Source organism: Schistocerca americana, chromosome 11, assembly GCF_021461395.2.
Source record: "Schistocerca americana isolate TAMUIC-IGC-003095 chromosome 11, iqSchAmer2.1, whole genome shotgun sequence".
Taxonomy (NCBI): Eukaryota; Metazoa; Arthropoda; class Insecta; order Orthoptera; family Acrididae; genus Schistocerca; species Schistocerca americana.
In genome coordinates, this window is record NC_060129.1 from 83,533,363 (window position 1) to 83,555,280 (window position 21,918).

At 41.9% G+C, this 21,918-nt stretch overlaps 1 protein-coding gene across 1 annotated transcript in view; it reads right to left on the reverse strand.

Annotated features, from left to right (window-relative positions):
- The window catches only part of LOC124553766 (ankyrin-3-like), a 117,571-nt gene that overhangs the window by 64,018 nt on the left and 31,635 nt on the right, over window positions 1–21,918 (reverse strand). The window contains exons 2-3 of the mRNA XM_047127702.1: window positions 3,671–3,840; window positions 3,500–3,547 (exon numbers count right to left, since the gene is read on the reverse strand). Coding sequence (XP_046983658.1) covers window positions 3,500–3,547; window positions 3,671–3,758 — 136 coding nt within the window. The 5' untranslated portion in view covers window positions 3,759–3,840. The remainder of the gene's footprint in view (window positions 1–3,499; window positions 3,548–3,670; window positions 3,841–21,918) is intronic.

A 21,918-nucleotide genomic window follows, 5' to 3' on the forward strand; every position in this document is an offset into this window, starting at 1 on the left:
ACTCAACCCCTTGATGCAAGTCCAAGAATTTTCAGGCTGCTTTGTAACAGAACCTTCGAACTCTGAGTCAGTAGTTTCATTCGATTCAGAACGTGGGATGCACGGCCAGTTTTGCACTGCAGCAAATTGTGAGTCTCACTGAAATTAGATGAGGCCAGCTTTGTCAACCTTCTCTGCCATTTGAATGATCCAAGTATGGCCGCAGAGCACAGTCAGCAGCTGGTAGCGCGCTGCTCTCTCAACGGCTGACTGAATGGCCTCTGTAACATGCTGAATAAGGCTCCCAGCCATACACACTTAGTGTTCCCTCACATCGCTTTTTGCATTTCCCTAAGGGATACATTCACTTGCCGTACGTTTCAACTTCCTCCTGTTAATAGATCCTATCCTTTTATGTTTGCCCCTTCTCGACACAGCACATACCATGTTACTCAACAGCTGAAGTCAGTCTCACTGACTCAGTTTCGACTTGAGTGGAAGCCTGAACCTCATATTTGTTGGTTATGGTGATGAGTACCACGTGCTGACTCCTCCCCAGTCCCTGCCTCCGCCGTCCATGCAGCCTAGTAGTACCACTAGCAGACCGCTCACAGCCAAGTGCACGGGCGGTGACAGATCATGTACCTCGAGTAGAAGTGACAGCAGGATATGATAGCGTGAGGTACCTGTGGTATATCGTATACAAGACTGTTGGTAACTCTCCCGAAGCACTTACGCACAGCAGCTTGCAGGCGGCTGATCTTAGCTTATGAACGTCGGCTAATTCTCCCCACGTTCGAGGACAGTGTTCATAGTAGGACTGCAGTGTGGCTGGTGTAATGTCTTACAGAATAGTAGACAAGTGTCATTAAATTAAGCCTAGAGATTCATTTTTATACTCTGGACTAGTTACCGATAATATCTGAAGCAGTCCGTACTCAAATCGATGTTTCCTTTACAGCCTCAGTATCACCTTCTATAAATGCTACTAATCTCCTGAATTTTTTTAGAGGCTGTAGTCGAAAACAAAATCAAGATAAGAATTACTTTGCGGTGAATGCAGACAATGGAACACGACATGCAACTTACAACAAGTGCTACAAAAACACCGATTTTCTACGACATACGTAATTCTCATCACTGGTAACTTATTAAAATTCTCAAAAATTTATATTAATTCACGTTGATATACAATGAATGATGGGATAAACATATCATTGAATGAGATTGCTACTCCGGAATTTTTATAGAGGATAAATGCTGCTCATAACGGATGCTATAGCACAAAATTCGTTTTTCATGGCACACAGCGTACGAAAATACGGAATCTAGTGCGACACTAACACCGATTTTGATAAAGTTAACACGAATAACTTGTTTAAAATTGATATGAAGTGTTAGGACGTGACTTTTAGAGGCGAATTTATCTGACACTTCTGGTTTTACTCGGACACGAAGGAAATAGCGGAAGTTGGCTTGTATACGAAATTATGAGTAAGTAGCCAAGGCAACTGCCGGATTCTCCATTTTGCTGGTTTCGTGCCACATTTGGCACTTGCGTGTCAAAAATGAAATCTGCAACATCAGTACGTCCCTAAAAAAAAAAAGGCGTACAGTGTGCAGCATAATGCAACCAAAGGCGTGTTGGTAACCCTCTTTGAAAATTTTACTATTACGTTCCGTAGACAGCTTGCTTTTATCACTGTAAGGGTCTATGGAAGATACTAGGTGATTTTTTCTACGATGTACAAACACTAGGGGTTGATCAGTGAGATGATAAGGGACAAAAATGTTCTAATGATGTCCAGAAACGCATGGTTCCCATGACAGAGACCATTTATTCAATCACACTTTGTTACAGAAGCTGCAGTGCAATACCACGCAGCCATACTTATAGAATGCATTTTTTCCTCCTAGAGGGTCGTACTGTTTCTGGCACGTCATGACCTAACATGCAGGAAATTATGAAGGACGTACCCGAAATGAAGAGACACTAGACATGGTAAAAAATGTGATTAAAACTGTCAGTACCAGGCAATGGACTGGCCTGTACGGGGTAAGCAAGACGACCGTGTGGAACATTCTCCATGACGATTGTTACTACCCTTATCAGTTAGAGCGTGTGAAGGGGTTACTAGCGACAGACATTCCACATCGGCAGCAGTTTTGTCGTCGGTTGCTTCACCAAGCAACCATGATTCCAGGATTTGTGTCATCCATCCTATTCACCGATGAGGCCAGCCTTACGTGGAGTGGCATCTTCAACTTTCATAACAATCATCTGTGGGATAGTATGCAGAACCCCTGTGGTACGATGACAGCGAATCATCAGCATCGGTGTAGCCGGAATGGGTGGGCTGGGATAATTTGCGACCGTATTTTGGGACCAGTCTTCCTTCCACGTCACCTAACAGAGGGGAACTTTCGGCGTTTCTTACGGGCGTCTTGCTGTAAGAAGTGCCATTGACGATTCTAGTGGTTATGTTATGATGGTGCTCCAGCCCAATTCGCCATTAACGTCCGGACGCATATCAAACGTGTCTTCCCAGGTTGAAGGATTGGCCGAGAGGCGCCAGTTGCATGGCCTGCATCTCAACCCGTGCGATTACTGGTTATGGGGCCACCTCAGAAGTACCGTGTACGCAGAAGACATTGCAGATGTGGAGACACTGGAGCAGCGTATTCATCCTGCCTATGACGCTGTTCGTATGCAGCCTGGCCGATTTGAATGTGAGAGACGGAGCACGCTACTGCGCGTATACACGCATGCGTTGAGGCACACGGAAACCATTTTCATTACGTACTGTAACTGTCGTTGTGTGGTACAGCGAGTATTAGGCCGCAGTCTTTGTAACAGTGTATGAATAATTTGTGTCTGGTGTGGAAACCATGCGTTTCCAAACGTAAATTCATTAGACCTTTTTGTTCCGTATCCTCTCATAGATAAATCCCTAGAGTCTGTATACGGTGGTAAAGACCATCCTGTATACGTAACGTGATGACTAAATGGCATTCGAACTGGAGCTTTCTAGAACACCGAAAGCGATGATACACTGATACCCAATGATGTTGCGAAGTCCGCTCGCAGTATACTTATGTCTGCAACGTGACCCAAAGCAGATATCCAAACAAGTTCACTCCGGCGTATACCACGGGTGTTATGCTACTGGCAAAGTAGTAGCGTGGGACGTACGTATTGCCTGTTATTCAGGAGCGTTGAACGGTACTGAATACAAGTTTGTGTGACCTTTGGACGAGACAGCATTCTGAACAAATGAGATATCACATTATTAAGATTAAGTTAGAGCACAATTATTTTACATCATTTATCGCTGTTTTAAAAATAAAATCCCTATATATTCAAGTAGCAATCTACTGTGTTTGAATACGACCGCCGCCCCACGGCGCCGGCGTGGACGTCTCAGACCACCAGATAAGACTGCCGTGATTAAATAAAATAGCACCAAATGAACCCCGTGGACCATGAGGTGTTTTTAGTACTAACGGATCAAACACTTACCTGAGTTGTCGGTTGTTAAAGTATGCAAGGTGACTCCCGTATAGGATTCTGAAAAAGAAATTCGCAAAAAATCTCAATAAAAAATTATGCTTATTATTCATTATTTCACAATAAATTGTTATCCATTATCATACTCAGACTCTTATGAATCGAACAAAGTAAAATTTTTACCTGTAACAGGAACTGGGTGACTGTAGCCAGTAAATATGACCAGCGCCACAAAAATGCGGATGAACCAACTAAAGCTTCTGCGGAACATGATGGAAGGACGAAGGTGTCGAGCCAAGTAAGGAACTTTTCTCTCAAAATAACTTCACCAAACTTGCAGTCTGCTAAACAACCTGAAATTTTACGAAAAAGTGTAACCACAAAACACATTTTTTTGCCACTACCTGTATATTAAATAAAGTAGCGCAAATTAATTTGGATCACACCATTTTACAAGGTGGATGCCACTCTGTTGTTCCGAATATACAGTGTGATTCACGAAGAGATGGAAATATTTTAATATGATATTCTACAAGTAAAACTAAAGAAATAAGTTCGAATAAACATAAATCCGCAAATGCTTAGTTACGGCTAATAAAAGATTTTGCCTGAACTTTAGCAACTTTGCTAATATGAAGCCATCGCAAAACTGAACGAGGTTACAGTAAAGCAAGATTACCATTTATTATTTTATTATGTGGTTATTCGTCTGGTGAATGTAATAAATCATACCCCACATGTGTATCTGCAGTACTTTTCCAGAACATGCAAAGAAGCAAATAAGTAGTTTCGTAAAATTGTTAATTTATTACTTGCCCCAATTTTGTTTTTTTCAATTCTAGACAACTGCCCAAAGTTTTCAACAGAAGTTGCAGAGAATTTAATTTTGGAAAAAATGATGGTAATAAGGTTAACTGAATCTGTATGAACGTGTCAGATTATCTGCTTTTTTTAGTATCATAGTACACGTGAATTCATGTTAAACCAGAAAAAACAAAGCTCAGTGTTAAGGTAATTGTTCAGTGTACATACACAACCCCCATGAACCTTGGACCTTGCCGTTGGTGGGGAGGCTTGCGTGCCTCAGCGATACAGTTGGCCGTACCGTAGGTGCAACCACAACGGAGGGGTATCTGTTGAGAGGCCAGACAAACGTGTCGTTCCTGAAGAGGGGCAGCAGCCTTTTCAGTAGTTGCAGGGGCAACAGTCTGGATGATGGACTGATCTGGCCTTGTGACATTAACCAAAACGGCCTTGCTGTGCTGGTACTGCGAACGGCTGAAAGCAAGGGGAAACTACAGTCGTAATTTTTCCCGAGGGCATGCAGCTTTACTGTATGATTAAATGATGATGGCGTCCTCTTAGGTAAAATATTCCGGAGGTAAAATAGTCCCCCATTCGGATCTCCGGTCGGGGACTACTCAAGAGGACGTCGTTATCAGGAGAAAGAAAACTGGCGTTCTATGGATCAGAGCGTGGAATGTCAGATCCCTTAATCGGGCAGGTAGGTTAGAAAATTTAAAAAGGGAAATGGATAGGTTAAAGTTAGATATAGTGCGAAGCCGTGAAGTTCGGTGGCAGGACGAACAAGACCTTTGGTCAGGTGAATACAGGGTTATAAATACAAAATCAAATAGGGGTAATGCAGGAGTAGGTTTAATAATGAATAAAAAAATAGGAGTGCGAGTTAGCTACTACAAACAGCATGGTGAACGCATTATTGTGGCCAAGATAGACACAAAGCCCATGCCTACTACAGTAGTACAAGTTTATGTGCCAACTAACTCTGCAGATGATGAAGAAATAGGTGAAATGTATGACGAGATAAAAGAAATTATTCAGGTAGTGAAGGGAGACGAAAATTTAATAGTCATGGGTGACTGGAATTCGTCAGTAGGAAAAGGAAGAGAAGGAAACATAGTAGGAGAATATGGATTGGGGGGAAGAAATGAAAGAGGAAGCCGCCTTGTAGAATTTTGCACAGAGCATGACTTAATAATAGCTAACACTTGGTTCAAGAATCATAAAAGAAGTTTGCATACCTGGAAGAATCCTGGAGATACTTGTAAGTAGGCTATTTATGTTTTCTTATTGGCAACGTTACGTAGCGCTCTGTATGAAAATCACTGGCTGTGCTGTGTGCAGTCTGTGGCTGGTTGGCATTGTTGTAATACTCGCCATTGTAGTGTTGGGCAGCTGCATGTTAACAGCGCGTAGCGTTGCGCAGTTGGAGGTGAGCCGCCAGCAGTGGTGGATATGGGGTGAGAGATGGCGGAGTTTTGTAATTTGTCATGAACTGCTATATATATTATGACTATTAAGGTAAATACATTGTTTGTTCTCTATTCATATCTTTCATTTGCTAACTATCCCTATCAGTAGTTAGTGCCTACCGTAGTTTGAATCTTTTATTTAGCTGGCAGTAGTGGTGCTCGCTGTATTGCAGTAGTTCGAGTAATGAGGATTTTTGTGAGGTAAGTGATTTCTGAAAGGTATAGTTTAATGTTAGTCAGGGCCATTCTTTTGTAGGGATGTTGGAAAGTCAGATTGCATTGCGCTAAAAATATTGTGTGTCAGTTTAAGGACAGTCGTGTATAATTGTTTAAAGGGGACGTTTCATACTAAAAGGTATCAGATAGATTATATAATGGTAAGACAGAGATTTAGGAACCAGGTTTTAAATTGTAAGACATTTCCAGGGGCAAATGCGGATTCTGACCACAATCTATTGGTTATGAACTGCAGATTGAAACTGAAGAAACTGCAAAAAAGGTGGGAATTTAAGGAGTTGGGACCTGGATAAACTGAAAGAACCAGAGGTTGTAGAGAGTTTCAGGGAGAGCATAAGGGAACAATTGACAGGAATGGGGGAAAGAAATACAGTAGAAGAAGAATGGGTAGCTCTGAGGGATGAAGTAGTGAAGGCAGCAGACGATCAAGTAGGTAAAAAGACGAGGGCTAATAGAAGTCCTTGGGTAACAGAAGAAATATTGAATTTAATTGATGAAAGGAGAAAATATAAAAATGCAGTAAATAAAGCAGGCGAAAAGGAATACAAAAGTCTCAAAAATGAGATCGACAGGAAGTGCAAAATGGCTAAGCAGGGATGGCTAGAGGACAAATGTAAGGATGTAGAGGCTTCTCGCACTAGGGGTAAGATAGATACTGCCTACAGGAAAATTAAAGAGACCTTTGGAGAGAAGAGAACCACTTGTCTGAATATCAAGAACTCAGATGGAAACCCAGTTCTAAGCAAAGAAGGGAAGGCAGAAAGGTGGAAGGAGTACATTGAGGGTTTATACAAGGGCGATGTGCTTGAGGACAATATTATGGAAATGGAAGAGGATGTAGATGAAGACGAAATGGGAGACAAGATACTGCGTGAAGAGTTTGACAGAGCACTGAGAGACCTGAGTCGAAAGAAGGCCCCGGGAGTAGACAACATTCCATTAGAACTACTGACGGCCTTGGGAGAGGCAGTCCTGACAAAACTCTACCATCTGGTGAGCAAGATGTATGAACCAGGCGAAATACCCTCAGACTTCAAGAAGAATATAATAAATCCAATCCCAAAGAAAGCAGGTATTGACAGATGGGAAAATTACCGAACTATCAGTTTAATAAGTCACAGCTGCAAAATACTAACACGAATTCTTTACAGACGAATGGAAAAACTGGTAGAAGCAAACCTCGGGGAAGATCAGTTTGGATTCCGTAGAAATGTTGGAACACGTGAGGCAATACTGACCTTACGACTTATCTTAGAAGAAAGATTAAGAAAAGGCAAACCTACGTTTCTAGCATTTGTAGACTTATAGGAAGCTTTTGACAATGTTAACTGGAATACTCTCTTTCAAATTCTGAAGGTGGTAGGGGTAAAATACAGGGAGCGAAAGGCTATTTACAATTTGTACAGAAACCAGATGGCAGTTATAAGATTCGAGAGGCATGAAAGGGAAGCAGTGGTTGGGAAAGGAGTGAGACAGGGTTGTAGCCTCTCCCCTATATTATTCAATCTGTATATTGAGCAAGCAGTAAAGGAAGCAAAAGAAAAATTCGGAGTAGGTATTAAAATTCATGGAGAAGAAGTAAAAACTTTGAGGTTCGCCAATGAAACTGTAGTTCTGTCAGAGACAGCAAAGGACTTGGAAGAGCAGTTGAACGGAATGGACAGTGTCTTGAAAGGAGGATATAAGATGAACATCAACAAAAGCAAAACGAGGATAATGGAATGTAGTCAAATTAAATCGGGTGATGCTGAGGGAATTAGATTAGGAAATGAGACACTTAAAGTAGTAAAGGAGTTTTGCTATTTAGGGAGTAAAATAACTGATGATGGTCGAAGTAGAGAGGATATAAAATGTAGACTGGCAATGGCAAGGAAATCGTTTCTGAAGAAGAGAAATTTGTTAACGTCGAGTATAGACTTAAGTGTCAGGAAGTCGTTTCTGAAAGTATTTGTATGGAGTGTAGCCATGTATGGAAGTGAAACATGGACGATAACTAGTTTGGACAAGAAGAGAATAGAAGCTTTCGAAATGTGGTGCTACAGAAGAATGCTGAAGATTAGATGGGTAGATCACATAACTAATGAGGAGGTGTTGAATAGGATTGGGGAGAAGAGAAGTTTGTGGCACAACTTGACTAGAAGAAGGGATCGGTTGGTAAGACATGTTTTGAGCCATCAAGGGATTACAAATTTAGCATTGGAGGGCAGCGTGGAGGGTAAAAATCGTAGAGGGAGACCAAGAAATGAATACACTAAGCAGATTCAGAAGGATGTAGGTTGCAGTAGGTACTGGGAGATGAAGAAGCTTGCACAGGATAGAGTAGCATGGAGAGCTGCATTAAACCAGTCTCAGGACTGAAGACCACAACAACAACAACAACACATACAATTTCATAATACATTCACAATAAATGTTCAAAAATGTCTCCACTGTATTCAATGGATTTAGCTGCACTTGTATGAACAGATTTCGTTGCTCGTTTCAGTTTCACAGGGTTGTTCTTAATTTCGTCTGTCCTCATAAACTATGTCTTCTCTCATCCCCATACACAAAAATTGAATTGGTGTTAAATCGGCCACTGACGTGTAGCCACAGACATGTAGCACTCGACCAATCTATATCTATGGAAAATGTTCTTTTAAATGTATAGTGACGGGTTGGTGGAATGTGGAGGCGCGCGGTCATGTTGGAAACGCATTTCCAGTCGCGTAGCAAGTGGAAGATCTTTGAGCAAGCGGGGCATTTCTCCTTGAAGGAATTGCAAGTACTTCTCGCCAGTTAGACGTCCTGGGAAAATGTTTTATTAGATTCACCACATCAATAACAACAAAATGAATGGAAACAGTGCTTTATTTTAAATTTGTACAGTTTCGCGATGGCTTCCTATTTCCTAAGTAGCTAAATTTCAGGCAAAATCTTTTGTTAGCCGTAACTCTGTAACTAAACGTTTGCGTATCTCTGTTTATATGAACTTTTTTCTTTAGTTTTACTTGTAGAATAACATATTGAAATACTTGCATATCATCGTAAATCAACCTGTATACTGGCTGATCGGCTGAACTGTTTACGTCAAAAACTTTTGAAAGCATTTAAGAGGTCGTTATGATGTTTGCACCTGATTAAATGAGAGACTGCTGTATCAGCGACTTATAGTCCGTTGTCATACTCATATTCATTGCAGGAGACGGGGATCAACTTCTATTTTTCAAATGAAACTATAGTACACTACTGGCCATTAAAATTGCTACACCAAGAAGAAATGCAAATGATAAACGGGTATTCATTGGACAAATGTATTATACTAGAACTGGCATGTGATTACATTTTCAAGCAATATTGGTACCCAGAACAACCACCTCTGACCGTAATAACGGCCATGACACGCCTGGGTATTGAGTCAAACAGAGCTCGGATGGCGTGTACAGATATAGCTGCCCATGCAGCTTCAACACGATACCACAGTTCATCAAGAGCAGTGAAAGGCGTATTGTGACGAGCCAGTTGCTCGGCCACCGTTGATCAGACGTTTTCAATTGGTGAGATCTGGAGAATGTGCTGGCCAGGGCAGCAGACGAACATTTTCTGTATCCAGAAAGGCCTGTACAGGACCTCCAACATGCGGTCGTTCATTATCGTGCTGAAATGTAGTGTTTCGCAGGGATCGAATGAAGGGTAGAGCCACGGGTCGTAACACACCTGAAATGTAACGTTCACTGTTCAAAGTGCCGTCAGTGCGAACAAGAGGTGACCAAGATGTGTAACCAATGGCACCCCATACCACCACGCGGGGTGATACGCCAGTATGGCGATGACGAATGTGCGTTCACCGCGATGTCGCCAAACACGGATGAGACCATCATGATGCTGTAAACGGAACCTGGATTCATTAGAAAAAATTACTTTTTGCCATTCGTGCACCCAGGTTCGTCGTTGAGTACACCATCGCAGGCGCTCCTGATGTGATGCAGCGCCAAGGGTAACCGCAGCCATGGCATCCGAGCTAATAGCCCATGCTGCTCTCAAACGTCGTCGAACTGTTCGTGCAGGTAGTTGTTGTCTTGCAAAAGTACCCATCTGTTGACTCTGGGATCGAGACATGGCTGCACGATCCGTTACAGCCGTGCGGATAAGGTGTTTGTCATCTCGACTGCTAGTGATACGAGGCCGTTGGAATCCAGCACGGCCTTCCGTATTACCCTCCTGAACCCACCGATTCCATAGTCATTGGATGTCGACCAACGTGATCAGCAATGTCGCGATATGATAAACCTTTATAAAAAAAGTCGGAAACGTGATGGTACGCATCTCTCCTCCTTACATGAGGCATCACAACAACGTTTCACCAGGCAACGCCCGTCAACTGCTGTTTGTGTATGAGAAATCGGTTGTAAACTTTCCTCGTGTCAGCATGTTGTAGGTGTCACCACCGGCGCCAACTTTGTGTGGATGCTCTGAAAAGCTAATCATTTGCATATCACAGCATCCTCTTCCTGTCAATTAAATTTCGCGTCTGTAGCACGTCATCTTCAAATGGTTCAAATGGCTCTGAGCACTATGGGACTTAACATCTGTGGTAATCAGTCCCCTAGAACTTAGAACTACTTAAACCTAACTAACCTAAGGACATCGCACAAATCCATGCCCGAGGCAGGATTCGAACCTGCGACCGTAGCGGTCACGCGGTTCCAGACTGAAGCGCCTAGAACCGCACGGCCACACCGGCCGGCCACGTCATCTTCGTTGTGTAGCAACGTTAATGGGCAGTTGTGTATATGTTAACACGTGGTGATCTACTGTGCAGAGGGGGAGGAGGATGGGGGGTTGGGGGGTTGTTGTGAGGGAGGGTACCAGACGGCGAGGTCATCGGTATCATCGGATTATGGAAGGAGGGGGAAGGAAGTCGGCCTTCCCTTTCAAAAGAGCCATCCCGGCATTTGCCTGGAGTGATTTAGGGAAATCACGGAAAACCTAAATCAGGATGGGCGGACGCGGGGTTGAAGCGTCGTCCTCCTGAATGCGACTCCGGTGTGCTGAACACTGCGCCACCGCGCTTGGTCGAGCACGGGGCTGTGCCTCGCCTACAGCAGTGGCGTTAGCCGGCTAGACGAGCCTTAGGCGGGTAAGGCCTCTCCAGCGGGTACTTCCGAGTGTGGTGCTTGAGGAAACTGCTAACAAACGAATTCTGTATGAAAAAGTATAATCGCATTTCAAAAACATCATAACTATTATGCTATTTAAGATATGTGCGTGAACAACATACTGAAGGAAAAAGCAAACTCTCGAGCTTTACATGGTTCCCGCTTGTTTGCAGGAGTGAGCGCCCACCTCAGTTGTAGTAAAAATGGTGGCGGGACAACCGAAAGCGTTTCGTGTTTTACGTTTTGCGCAGTGCGGTTCAGTAATAACCGTTGAACGTGACTTTCGTACTAGGTATGATGTGGATCCTCCTACAGCACAGAGCATTAGACGGTGGCATGAACAAGCCGTAGAAACAGGTTCTTTGTGTAAAGGCAAATCGCCGGGCCATCCCCGAGTGTCTGACACAGACATCGAACGCATTCGCCATAGTTTCACAAGAAGTCGTCAGAAATCCGTTCGCCGTGCAGCTCGACAGCTCAACATGCCCCCGATGTCCATCTGGAGTGTGTTGCTTCGACGTTTACACACGAAACAATACAAAATTCAGCTAATACAAGCTTTTAGTAAAGGTGACAAACATAAACGTTTGGAGTTCTGTAATTTCGCTCTTGGGAAGATGGAGAATGACAGTTTTCTGCCACCCTTAGTGTTTAGTGACGAGCCAAGATTTCATTTCAATGGAACCGCCATAATGCGAGAATATGGAGTACGGAACAACCACATGAAGTTGTACAACATGAGAGCGACTCTCCAAAATTGGATGTGTTTTGTGCACTTTCACGGTAAAAGGTGTACGGCCCATTTTTTCCTTTTTCTTTTTTTTTCCGAGATCACTGTTACAGGAAGTACATATCTCGATATGCTTGAGAGCGTTCCCATCCCACAATTGGAGACTGATTCGAACGACTCCATTTACCAACAGGGTGGGGCACCGCCACACTGGCATCTGGGAGTGCGGGGGTTTTTTAATCAAAGTATTACTGAACGATGGACCGTTCACATTGTACAAAATGTTTCAGCCTTACATAACTGGCTCCCAAGGTCACCAGACCTGACTCTATGTGATTATTTCTTGCGAGGGTCTATGAAAGACTCTGTTAACGTGCCTCCATTGCCAAGAACAGTGAACGAACTGAGAAATCTCATAACAGCAGCTGCGGCAGCTGTAACTCAAGACATGCTCGCTGTAGTATGGGAACAATCTGAATACGGCATTGACATTTGCCGTACGTCTCAAGGCCGGCATATTGAATAACTATGAGAAGGTATGAAAAAAATTTGAATATCACGTTGATAAAAAAACAAAATCAATTGTATTTGTTTATTAGTTTCAGAAGTATAGGTGTGCCGTATATGATGATTATTTTTGATGCTGCCTGTATAGTGTCGGCAACTGACGGTGGCTCGAAACGCGACATTCTCCTAAACACCATATCATGAAACCGAGGATATGAGAGAGATATTCGTGAAGAAATGACCTCACCGCAACATGGATCACAATTTTGCGATATTTATTACAACATTTAGGAATGCTTTTGATTACGAATATTGCGATAGGCCTTTCATAATTAATAACTAGCTCGCTCTTCGAGGTGTCGTACCATATATGGTGTCAAATCAAAGCTAAAGACGGTCATAAACACTAAAAAAGTTTGATTTCATTTATGTAACTTGCTCTGTCTTCTAGCAGCACGATTGTGTAAATGTGACAATATTCTGAATTAGCCACAGTTGAACGAAATAAGATGGTAATTTAAGTTACTCAGTTGCATAGGTAATCATAATCGATGACGAATACCATAGTTAATGTTGAATACCATTTCATACTAGGTTTACTCATAAATGCAAATAGGCGTTAGTAAAAAGTGCACTTCAAGTAAAGTTTTAAAGAAGAAATGAACAGATGGCAGATTTATACTCCTTTTACATTAGTCACACATTAATCGTATATATTTAAGTAGCACAATTCTAGAGAGTACTGAACAACGTACCTAAATATGATTTACATTTTTCTTAATATTGTAGGTAATATCACACAGCTCATGTTTTGAGTGGCAACAAAATGATTGTGATAACTTTGAGGTTATTTTGAATTTAATGATTTGGAATTAAATGTAAAGTACGTATGTGGGACAGCCTTAAATATGAATATTACTCAGTGTTAAACGTCTAGTCAGTGTTGGACGATGCCACAGAGAACGTGGAAGGGCGTGGATCACTGCGCGTGTTCTCTTTGCGTCTTTCGGTTCATTCGGTATTTGGTGTTCCGTCGTTCGAGTTTCGGCAGCTTTCTGTCTTGGAGTGTCGTTCCGCTGATCTCACGAGAGGTAAACCTGTAGACAGATCTGGTCGGCGAGTTAACGCGAACTCTTTCTGGGTGCAGACCGCTGGACTTCCATTAATTTACTGAGCTCTGCCCCACGCTTCCTGCAGGATTTGTAATATTATAAATACAGTTTCGATGATTTATTTTGGAACACTTGTTGGACCTCTAGCTTCGTACTAGTGAGATTCAAGACAGAAATGAAATTACAGGGTGAATATTAGTGAAGTAAATGAAATAAAATCGCCATAACGTCTCAACGGTTTGCGTTAGGACGTTAAAACTACGCTGTTAGCCATGGGGCATGATGGGAATTAATATCCGCATGTGTTTGGTTTGCTTTAGTGACAAAGCCCGGTTTAATTTGCATGGGTTCGTCGATAAGCTAAACAAGCGCTTTTGCGGGACTGAGAATCCGCACTCCGCGATCGAGAAATCTCTCCATCCTCAACGGGTCACGCAGTAATCGGTGCGATATTTCTTGATGACACGGTGACTACTGAAAGTTACGTGAAGGTTTTCGAAAATGATGTCGTCCCTATTAACCAAAATCACCCTGATATCAACAAGATGTGGTTCAAGCGAGACGGAGCTCGACACCATCGAAGCAGGAGAGTGTCTGATGTCCCGAAGAAGCACTATGGGGACCGCATTCTGGATCTTGGGTACCCAGAGGCCCCCGGCCTCAGCCTTGATTGTCTGCCGTAGTCTCCGGATATGAACACACGTGACTCCCCATTGTACGGCTATATTAAAGATAGGGTATACAGGAATAACCCCAAGACCTCTGCTTAACTGAAAACAACCATTCAGGAGGTCATCGACAGCATCGAAGTTCCGACACTTCAGCGGGACGTGCAGAATTTCGCTATTCGCGGGCACCACATCATCGCCAATGATGGCAGACATAACGAACGTCTCATAACCTAAAGTCGAATATCTGTAGTGACATTTACGTGTTAAGTAAAGGGAGTGCACGCCCGACAGTTTGTGACTAATTTGCGATTTTCCTCATACAGTTGAATAATTGTCACAGTACAGATTACTTTGCTATAGCTGATGTTATTAGTGGCATGTGAGCAGTGAACCATGTTTTGCATAGTGTTTAGTAAAGAATCAAAATTTGTTGAGATGTTTGCACATAGTTTTGATAATTACTGCTTTGAGAAAAAGGAAATCTGCAAGCATATGTTCTGCGTTTACGCTGTACTTCTGCTCTTTATTTATGATTGTTTGTTAATGACTTTGCTTTGAATCCACACTGAAGTGAGATCAACATTCACAGATATTTCTGTAATATCAATAAATATTTATGAATATTGAACTACAATCGCATTGTGTTGGTCAACTTCATTAGCTCTGCGGTTTTGATTGTTCAGTCCATTTCTCAATACTCCGCTAAATAGCCTATAAATAGCTTGAGAAATAAATGGTTCAAATGGCTCTGAGCACTATGGGACTCAACTGCTGAGGTCATTAGTCCTCTAGAACTTAGAACTAGTTAAACCTAACTAACCTAAGGACATCACAAACATCCATGCCCGAGGCAGGATTCGAACCTGCGACCGTAGCGGTCTTGCGGTTCCAGACTGCAGCGCCTTTAACCGCACGGCCACTTCGGCCGGCTGAGAAATAAATCATTTCTTATCTGCGTGCCGGCGCATTAAAACGCTGGTGTGCGACCAACCTCTGTGACACATAAAGGAGAGCCAGTGCCTTGCGACGTCCAGACACCGCTGCCAGAAGACATGGAGGAGACTCATTTGCAAATAAAATTTACAGTTTAGGATTTAGGATTTATGTCTTTTGAACATCGAACCGAAGCTTTTGTTGTACGTCAATTCGTGAATTCTTTTGGAAGTACGAAAATACGAAGTTCTCTGCTCTCAGTACAGAACTTAATAACTGGAAAAATAAATTATTCTATTCTACTTCTTTCCAAATACTGTGGACAAAAGTCAATAAGCTTTATGATTCAACAAATTGGAAAGTTAATTCAGTGGAAGTATTGATGCCATATGTCTCGACACTATGTGACGCAATGGTATCGAAACGAGGGTTGACAGACAGCAGACATACTAAACTTCGTTTCCAAAATTGTTTCGCTCGGGAAGATCTTACTATAGTGCCTCATTTAATTCATCAAGTAAACGTCTGAACAACAGATATCGAAATAAATATCCATTGGAAAGAAAAACAACTGAAATTATTCTGCAGAGGAATAGGCACTGGATCTGACAGAACATCAATCTGTTCCTATTTGCAGAATGCGAAAGAATTTTCTCCTCTTCCAGCAGCAATATACCGTACATCATTTGAGGAGTGAAGCGTTCCTAGGTTTGGAATTCTCTCTTTACAATTTCATATTGTATTGTTGTTGTTGTTGTTGTTGTTGTGGTCTTCAGTCCTGAGACTGGTTTGATGCAGCTCTCCATGCTACTCTAACCTGTGCAAGCTTCTTCATCTCCCAGTACCTACTGCAACCTACATCCTTCTGAATCTGCTTAGTGTATTCATCTCTTGGTCTACCTCTACGATTTTTACCCTCCACGCTGCCCTCCAATGCTAAATTTGTGATCCCTTGATGCCTCAAAACATGTCCTACCAACCGATCCCTTCTTCTAGTCAAGTTGTGCCACAAACTTCTCTTCTCCCCAATCCTATTCAACACCTCCTCATTAGTTATGTGATCTACCCATCTAATCTTCAGCATTCTTCTGTAGCACCACATTTCGAAAGCTTCTATTCTCTTCTTGTCCAAACTAGTTATCGTCCATGTTTCACTTCCATACATGGCTACACTCCACACAAATACTTTCAGAAACGACTTCCTGACACTTAAGTCTATGCTCGACGTTAACAAATTTCTCTTCTTCAGAAACGATTTCCTTGCCACTGCCAGTCTAGACCTTTTATATTTTAGTTTTGCATAGTTTTACTAGCTTCTTGCTCTGTTGTTGTAGCAACAAAAGTCTACTTATGACTTTTTGCCGCAGTTGGCAACGTTTTGTAAATCTTTCGGCACCTGCGATAAAGATTTAATAATTCTGGCTCATTATGACTGTTTTTAATGCAACTGAGGCACAGAAGGATTTGGAAGGACTTTTTAACAACTGCTGTTATCCATTTATTTTTGTGAAACATTTTTTAGTGATTTGGATGCTTTTCAAAAGGTCTTTTGAAAATTCAATTTAAATAATGTTGAGAATATAGAAATAAAAAAAGGTAATGGAACGTAATCTACAACTTGTACAGAAATAGGACTGCAATTATAAGGACATGAGACGGTAGCTTTGAAACATATAGCGTACGTAATTGAATGTACACGTTGATCGTCTTGTGAAGAAACCAAGGGCAAATTGAGAAAGGAACTAAACTAAGGGAGAAGAAATGTAAAATTTAAGATTATCTGACGAAACTGTAATTATGTCACAAACTGCAAATGATTTGAAAGATCAGTTGAACATAACGGATACAGTCTTGAAAATAGGGTGTAAAATGTGCGTCAATAAAAGTGTGACAATAGTTCTGAAATGTCGTCGAATTAAATGAAGTGTTGACTAGAGAATTAGGTTAGGAAATGAGTCACTAAAAGCAGTTGCAAGACTTTGTTCTACGGACTGGCAAATAGCTGTTGATTCCCAGTGTAGATGGGATATAAAATGTGGACTGGAGCATCACGAAAGGAATTACTGAAAAGGAGGAATCTATTAAGATCTGATGGCAATTTAAGTGCCAGTTAGTGGTATCTGTTACGAGTGCAGCCGTGATTTGAAGTGAGACGTGAAGGATGAATAGTTCAGACAAGGAGATAATGGTACATTTTGAAATGTGCTGCAACAGGAGGACGTTGAAGATTAGATAGGTAGAGTGAATATGAAATAAACATGCAATAGACACAAAATAAAATAGAAAAATTTTATCTTGAGTGTAATCGTTCAACTGTACAACATTTTCTGTCACTGAGCATTTGTGTAGAGTCACAGATATAGAACATGTAGTATTTTCGTTATATGAAAGGATAGACTCTTATTGTATGACTACTTCAAATGGCAGAGGGTCATGTATTTATTTCAGAAAAAGATCACAATTCGAAGCAAGACATGACCTTAGCACGGTAAGTGCAGAAAAACTCTCTGTTGCATCGGCTATTTAATGGACAGGAACACAAAACGCCAAGAAATTAATCAAAATGTGTTTGTCTCGATCTCCTGGTGATAGTGTGGACATTTTTCTCATTAAATTAACAGATATACTGCCTAAGATCTCAAGTACAAAAGTCTACATATTGTTGTGTAAAGACATAAACATAAACACAGGTACCATAAATGAAATTGGTAGAATTCTCATAAATACCCTTCAGAGTTTTGGATGTCCCAGTTGGTCAATAGTACAACAATGGTTACTACAACAACGGCATCAGTGATTCACCATGTGGCCAAAAGCATGGAGAGAGAAAAGTGTGCAATAGCTGTACATGATCTTGGATTCTCAGAGCGTTTCTGTCAAATAACAGTAAAATCGGGTATGGAAAATTCCCTAAACTGCAAACTTCTGAAATATATTTATCAGAAATCAAAATACAAGATTTTCCAAAAGAACCAGCAAACCAAACCTTCGATGAAATGTAATGAGAAACGAATGTAAATGTAAAATCGTCTATATTCTCAACATTATTTACATTGAATTTTCAAAAGACCTTTTGAAAAGCATCCAAATCACTAAAAAATGTTTCACAAAAATAAATGGATAACAGCAGTTGTTAAAAAGTCCTTTCAAATTCTTCTGTGCCTCAGTTGCATTAAAAACAGTCATAATGAGCCAGAATTGTTAAATCTTTATCGCAGGTGCCGAAAGATCTACAAAACGTTGCTAACTGCGGCAAAAAGTCATAAGTAGACTTTTGTTGCTACAACAACAGAGCAAGAAGCTAGTAAAACTATGCAAACTAAAAAAGGTCTAAAGGATTAGATGAAATAACAGTGTGTGTACTGAAACACTGCACGGAGAGTATACAACCTCCCTTAATAAACACGACAGATGAAATCTTGACATCAGGGAAATTTCCAGAATTTTTAAAACAGGCAAGAGTCACATCCCTGCTGAAGAGAGGTAAGAAGACAGTATAGAAAATTAGTGGCCCATTACGCTGTTATGACAATTCTGGAAAATATAAACATTTATGAAAGACAGATTAATGAGTTACTTGAATAAATACAATATTTTAAGTAAATAATTGTTTGGTTTTCGAAGTAGTAGAAGTATAGAATTAGCCATAGTGTAATTCATAACGTGATGCTCTTGACAAAGACGAGTGACTGACACACAGTTTATAGATGATTCGAATGTTTTGATACTGTCAACGATAACATTCTACTAAATAATTTCGAAACATTAGCGATAAGAGCAGTAGCTACCGACTGGTTCTGATCATACCTAGCACGCAGGGTACATATTGTACAGATAATACATACCTCAAATAAGTCTAAGGTCTTAGTAAAGCATTTATCAGAGTCGAAACATATTAATACAGAAGTGAAGGAAGGTAGCATGTTGGGAACAATACTCTTCTAGATATACATCTCAGGGTTTTCCACTTGTGACAGTCATGGAGAAATAATATCTTTTCTGATGACAGCAATATTGTAGTCTCTGAGAAAACTAGGGAACTCCTTGTATAGGGAGAAAACAAGGCCCTTAAGGAGTTTTACAATCGGACAATATGCAATAAAGTGACACTGAACATAAAGAGAACGACCGGCATGAATATCAGTATTAAGAGTGAAAGTTATCCTATTCAGTTAAATGTAGATGGCACCTCTATAGGCAATATAACAAATGGAAAACTTCTAGGAATGAATACTGATTCTCAGTTGAAAAGCCAAAGGTACTTGCGAGGTATCGTATTCAGCATGCTATGACCTTAGAGACCCACCGTCATTATACACTAAAGCACCGAAGAAATTGGTATAGGCATGCGTATTCAAATACAGAGGTACTTAAACAGGCAGTATATAGAGCTGTGGTCGTCAACGCCTACATAAGACAACAAATGTCTGACGCAGTTGTTACATCGGTTACTAATGCTTCAATGGCACTTCGTCAAGATTCAAGTGAGTTTGAACGTGGTGTTACAGGCGGCGCACAAGGGATGGGACTAAGCATTTCCGAGGTAGCGATGAAGTGGGGTTTTTCCAGTAGGACAATTTCACGAACCTACCATGAATACCGAGAGACCAGTAAAACATCAAATCTCTGGCATCACTACGGCCGGAATAAGATCATGGAAGATAGGACCAATGATGACTGAATAGAATCGTTCATCTTGACAGAAGTGCAACTCTTCTGCAAGTTGCTGCAGATTTCAATGCTGGGCCATCAACAAGTGGCAGTGAGCGAACCATTCAACGAAACGTGATTGATATGGGCTTTCGGAGCCGAAGGTCCGCTTGTGTACCCTTGATGACTGCACAATACAAAGCTTTACGTCCCGCCTAGACCTCTCAACACCGAAATTGTATTACCGACGACTGGAAACTTGTAGCCTGGTCGGGTGAGTCTCGTTTTAAATTGTATCGAGCGGACGGACGAGTACGAGTATGGAGACAAGCTAATGGATCCATGGACCCCGCATTTCAGCAGGGGACTGTTATAGCCCGTGCAGGCTCTGTAAAAGTGTGGGGCATGTGCAGTTGGAGTGATAAGGAACCCCGCATATGTCTACATCCGAAACTAACAGGTGACGTGTGCGTAAGAATCCTGTCTGCTCACCTTCACCGATTGATGTCCGTTGTGCATTCTTACGGGCTTGGCCAATTCCAGCAGGAAAATTCCAGATATGGACATCATTGAGCATATCTGGGATGCCTTGCAACATGCTGTTCAGAAGAGATCACCACCCTCTAGTAATCTGACGGATTTAAGGAAAGCCCTCCAGGATTCGTGGTGTCAGTTCCCTCCAGCACTACTTCAGACATTAGTCGAGTCGTGTTGCGGCACTTGTGCGTACTCGCGGGAGCCCTGCACGTTGCCAGGTACGTGTACCAGTTTCTTCGACTCTTCAGTATATTACGGCCAGCATCTTTTAGTTACATACTGTTCATGTGTACGCTCAATTCTTAATTATGATATTGTCTTCTGGAAATCAAGTGTACAAAATACGATCAGAGCTTTCAAACTGCAGAAAAGTGGCATAACATCAGTAACCAAGCGTAGTACTCGAGGTGATTGGAAAGATCTGTTCAAGACGCTGGGGCTTTAAGTGCACCGTGCGTGTACGTTTACAAACCCGTTGTACACATTCGCTTTTACTGCACGAAGAGCTGGAACAGGATAAAGATGTAACTTGTCTTTAGCAAGAAAAAATAAGCGGAATTTTAAGTCAAAGGAATAAACCTGCACACTAGGTTTCCGAAGGAGATTACGTAAATTGCTAAAACAAACCTATTTAAGCAGGAAATTGAAATGTACCTGTTAATCCAAACATTCTATACAGTGAAGGAATACTTACATAACGCAGAGAATGGCCTGGCAAGAAAATGTAATACAAAAAATAGCGATAGTAAAACACCTAACATTCGACGTAAGCTTTTCGCTCTACATTTCCCCTCCCCCCTTTTTCCCTTCCTTTTTTCTGGAGGGATTGCGCCTCCCAAAGCTGTGCAGTGTATACGAGTGAGACGCCGTCCTCTACCTGAGCTAAGCACCCCACTCGTTATAGAGGGCTGCAGGCTCTGTTTTCCAGGTTAGGAGATGCGAAGCTGCGATGCACTAAATGCTCCTCACGTCAGCTGATAGTATGCGCGTAAGCAGCGGTGTGAAACAATGTGTGTACAGCGTGTTTAGAGTGTGAACTGACTGTGAGTGAGAAGTGAATGGACAGTGTAGCATTAGCGTTTGATCACTGTGAAGTAACCCATTTATGAGACAGTACTGCGCCGCGCACGCAAGTTTCCTGCCAAGGTGCCGGCTACCCGTCAACAGGGCGCCGTTTCCTCATCCTGGCCTGGGGACTTGCCGCGTTGAGGAGGCCGCGAGGCTGCCGAAAACGAGGCTGTAGAGGCCCGGGCAGCGTGAGCCGACCTGAGCCGTGTTTACACCTGGAGACAGTGAGGTATCACATGGAGCGGAACCAAAGCTGTGTCCAGTAGAGTCAAGTACGGTCATAAGGATACGTTTTATGCTGTGTTTACCTGCACATAGACTGCGTGATAGTGCAGGACAACAGGTTTAGCCGCGCATTAAACTTGGGCTGCACTGGCCAGCCATCTGGTCCAACTAAACTGCAGTGATGTGAGCAGTTGCAGTTCAGACATAGAAAGAGATGAGCTTCCAATGTCGTCTGATCTTTAAAAAGAATGAAATAGCATTTGGCAAAACTCCAGCACTATCGCTTATTAGCTGTCCAGACGGAAACCATAAAATTCTCTCGTTCTCACCTGGCATAGTGTAAGTAGGCT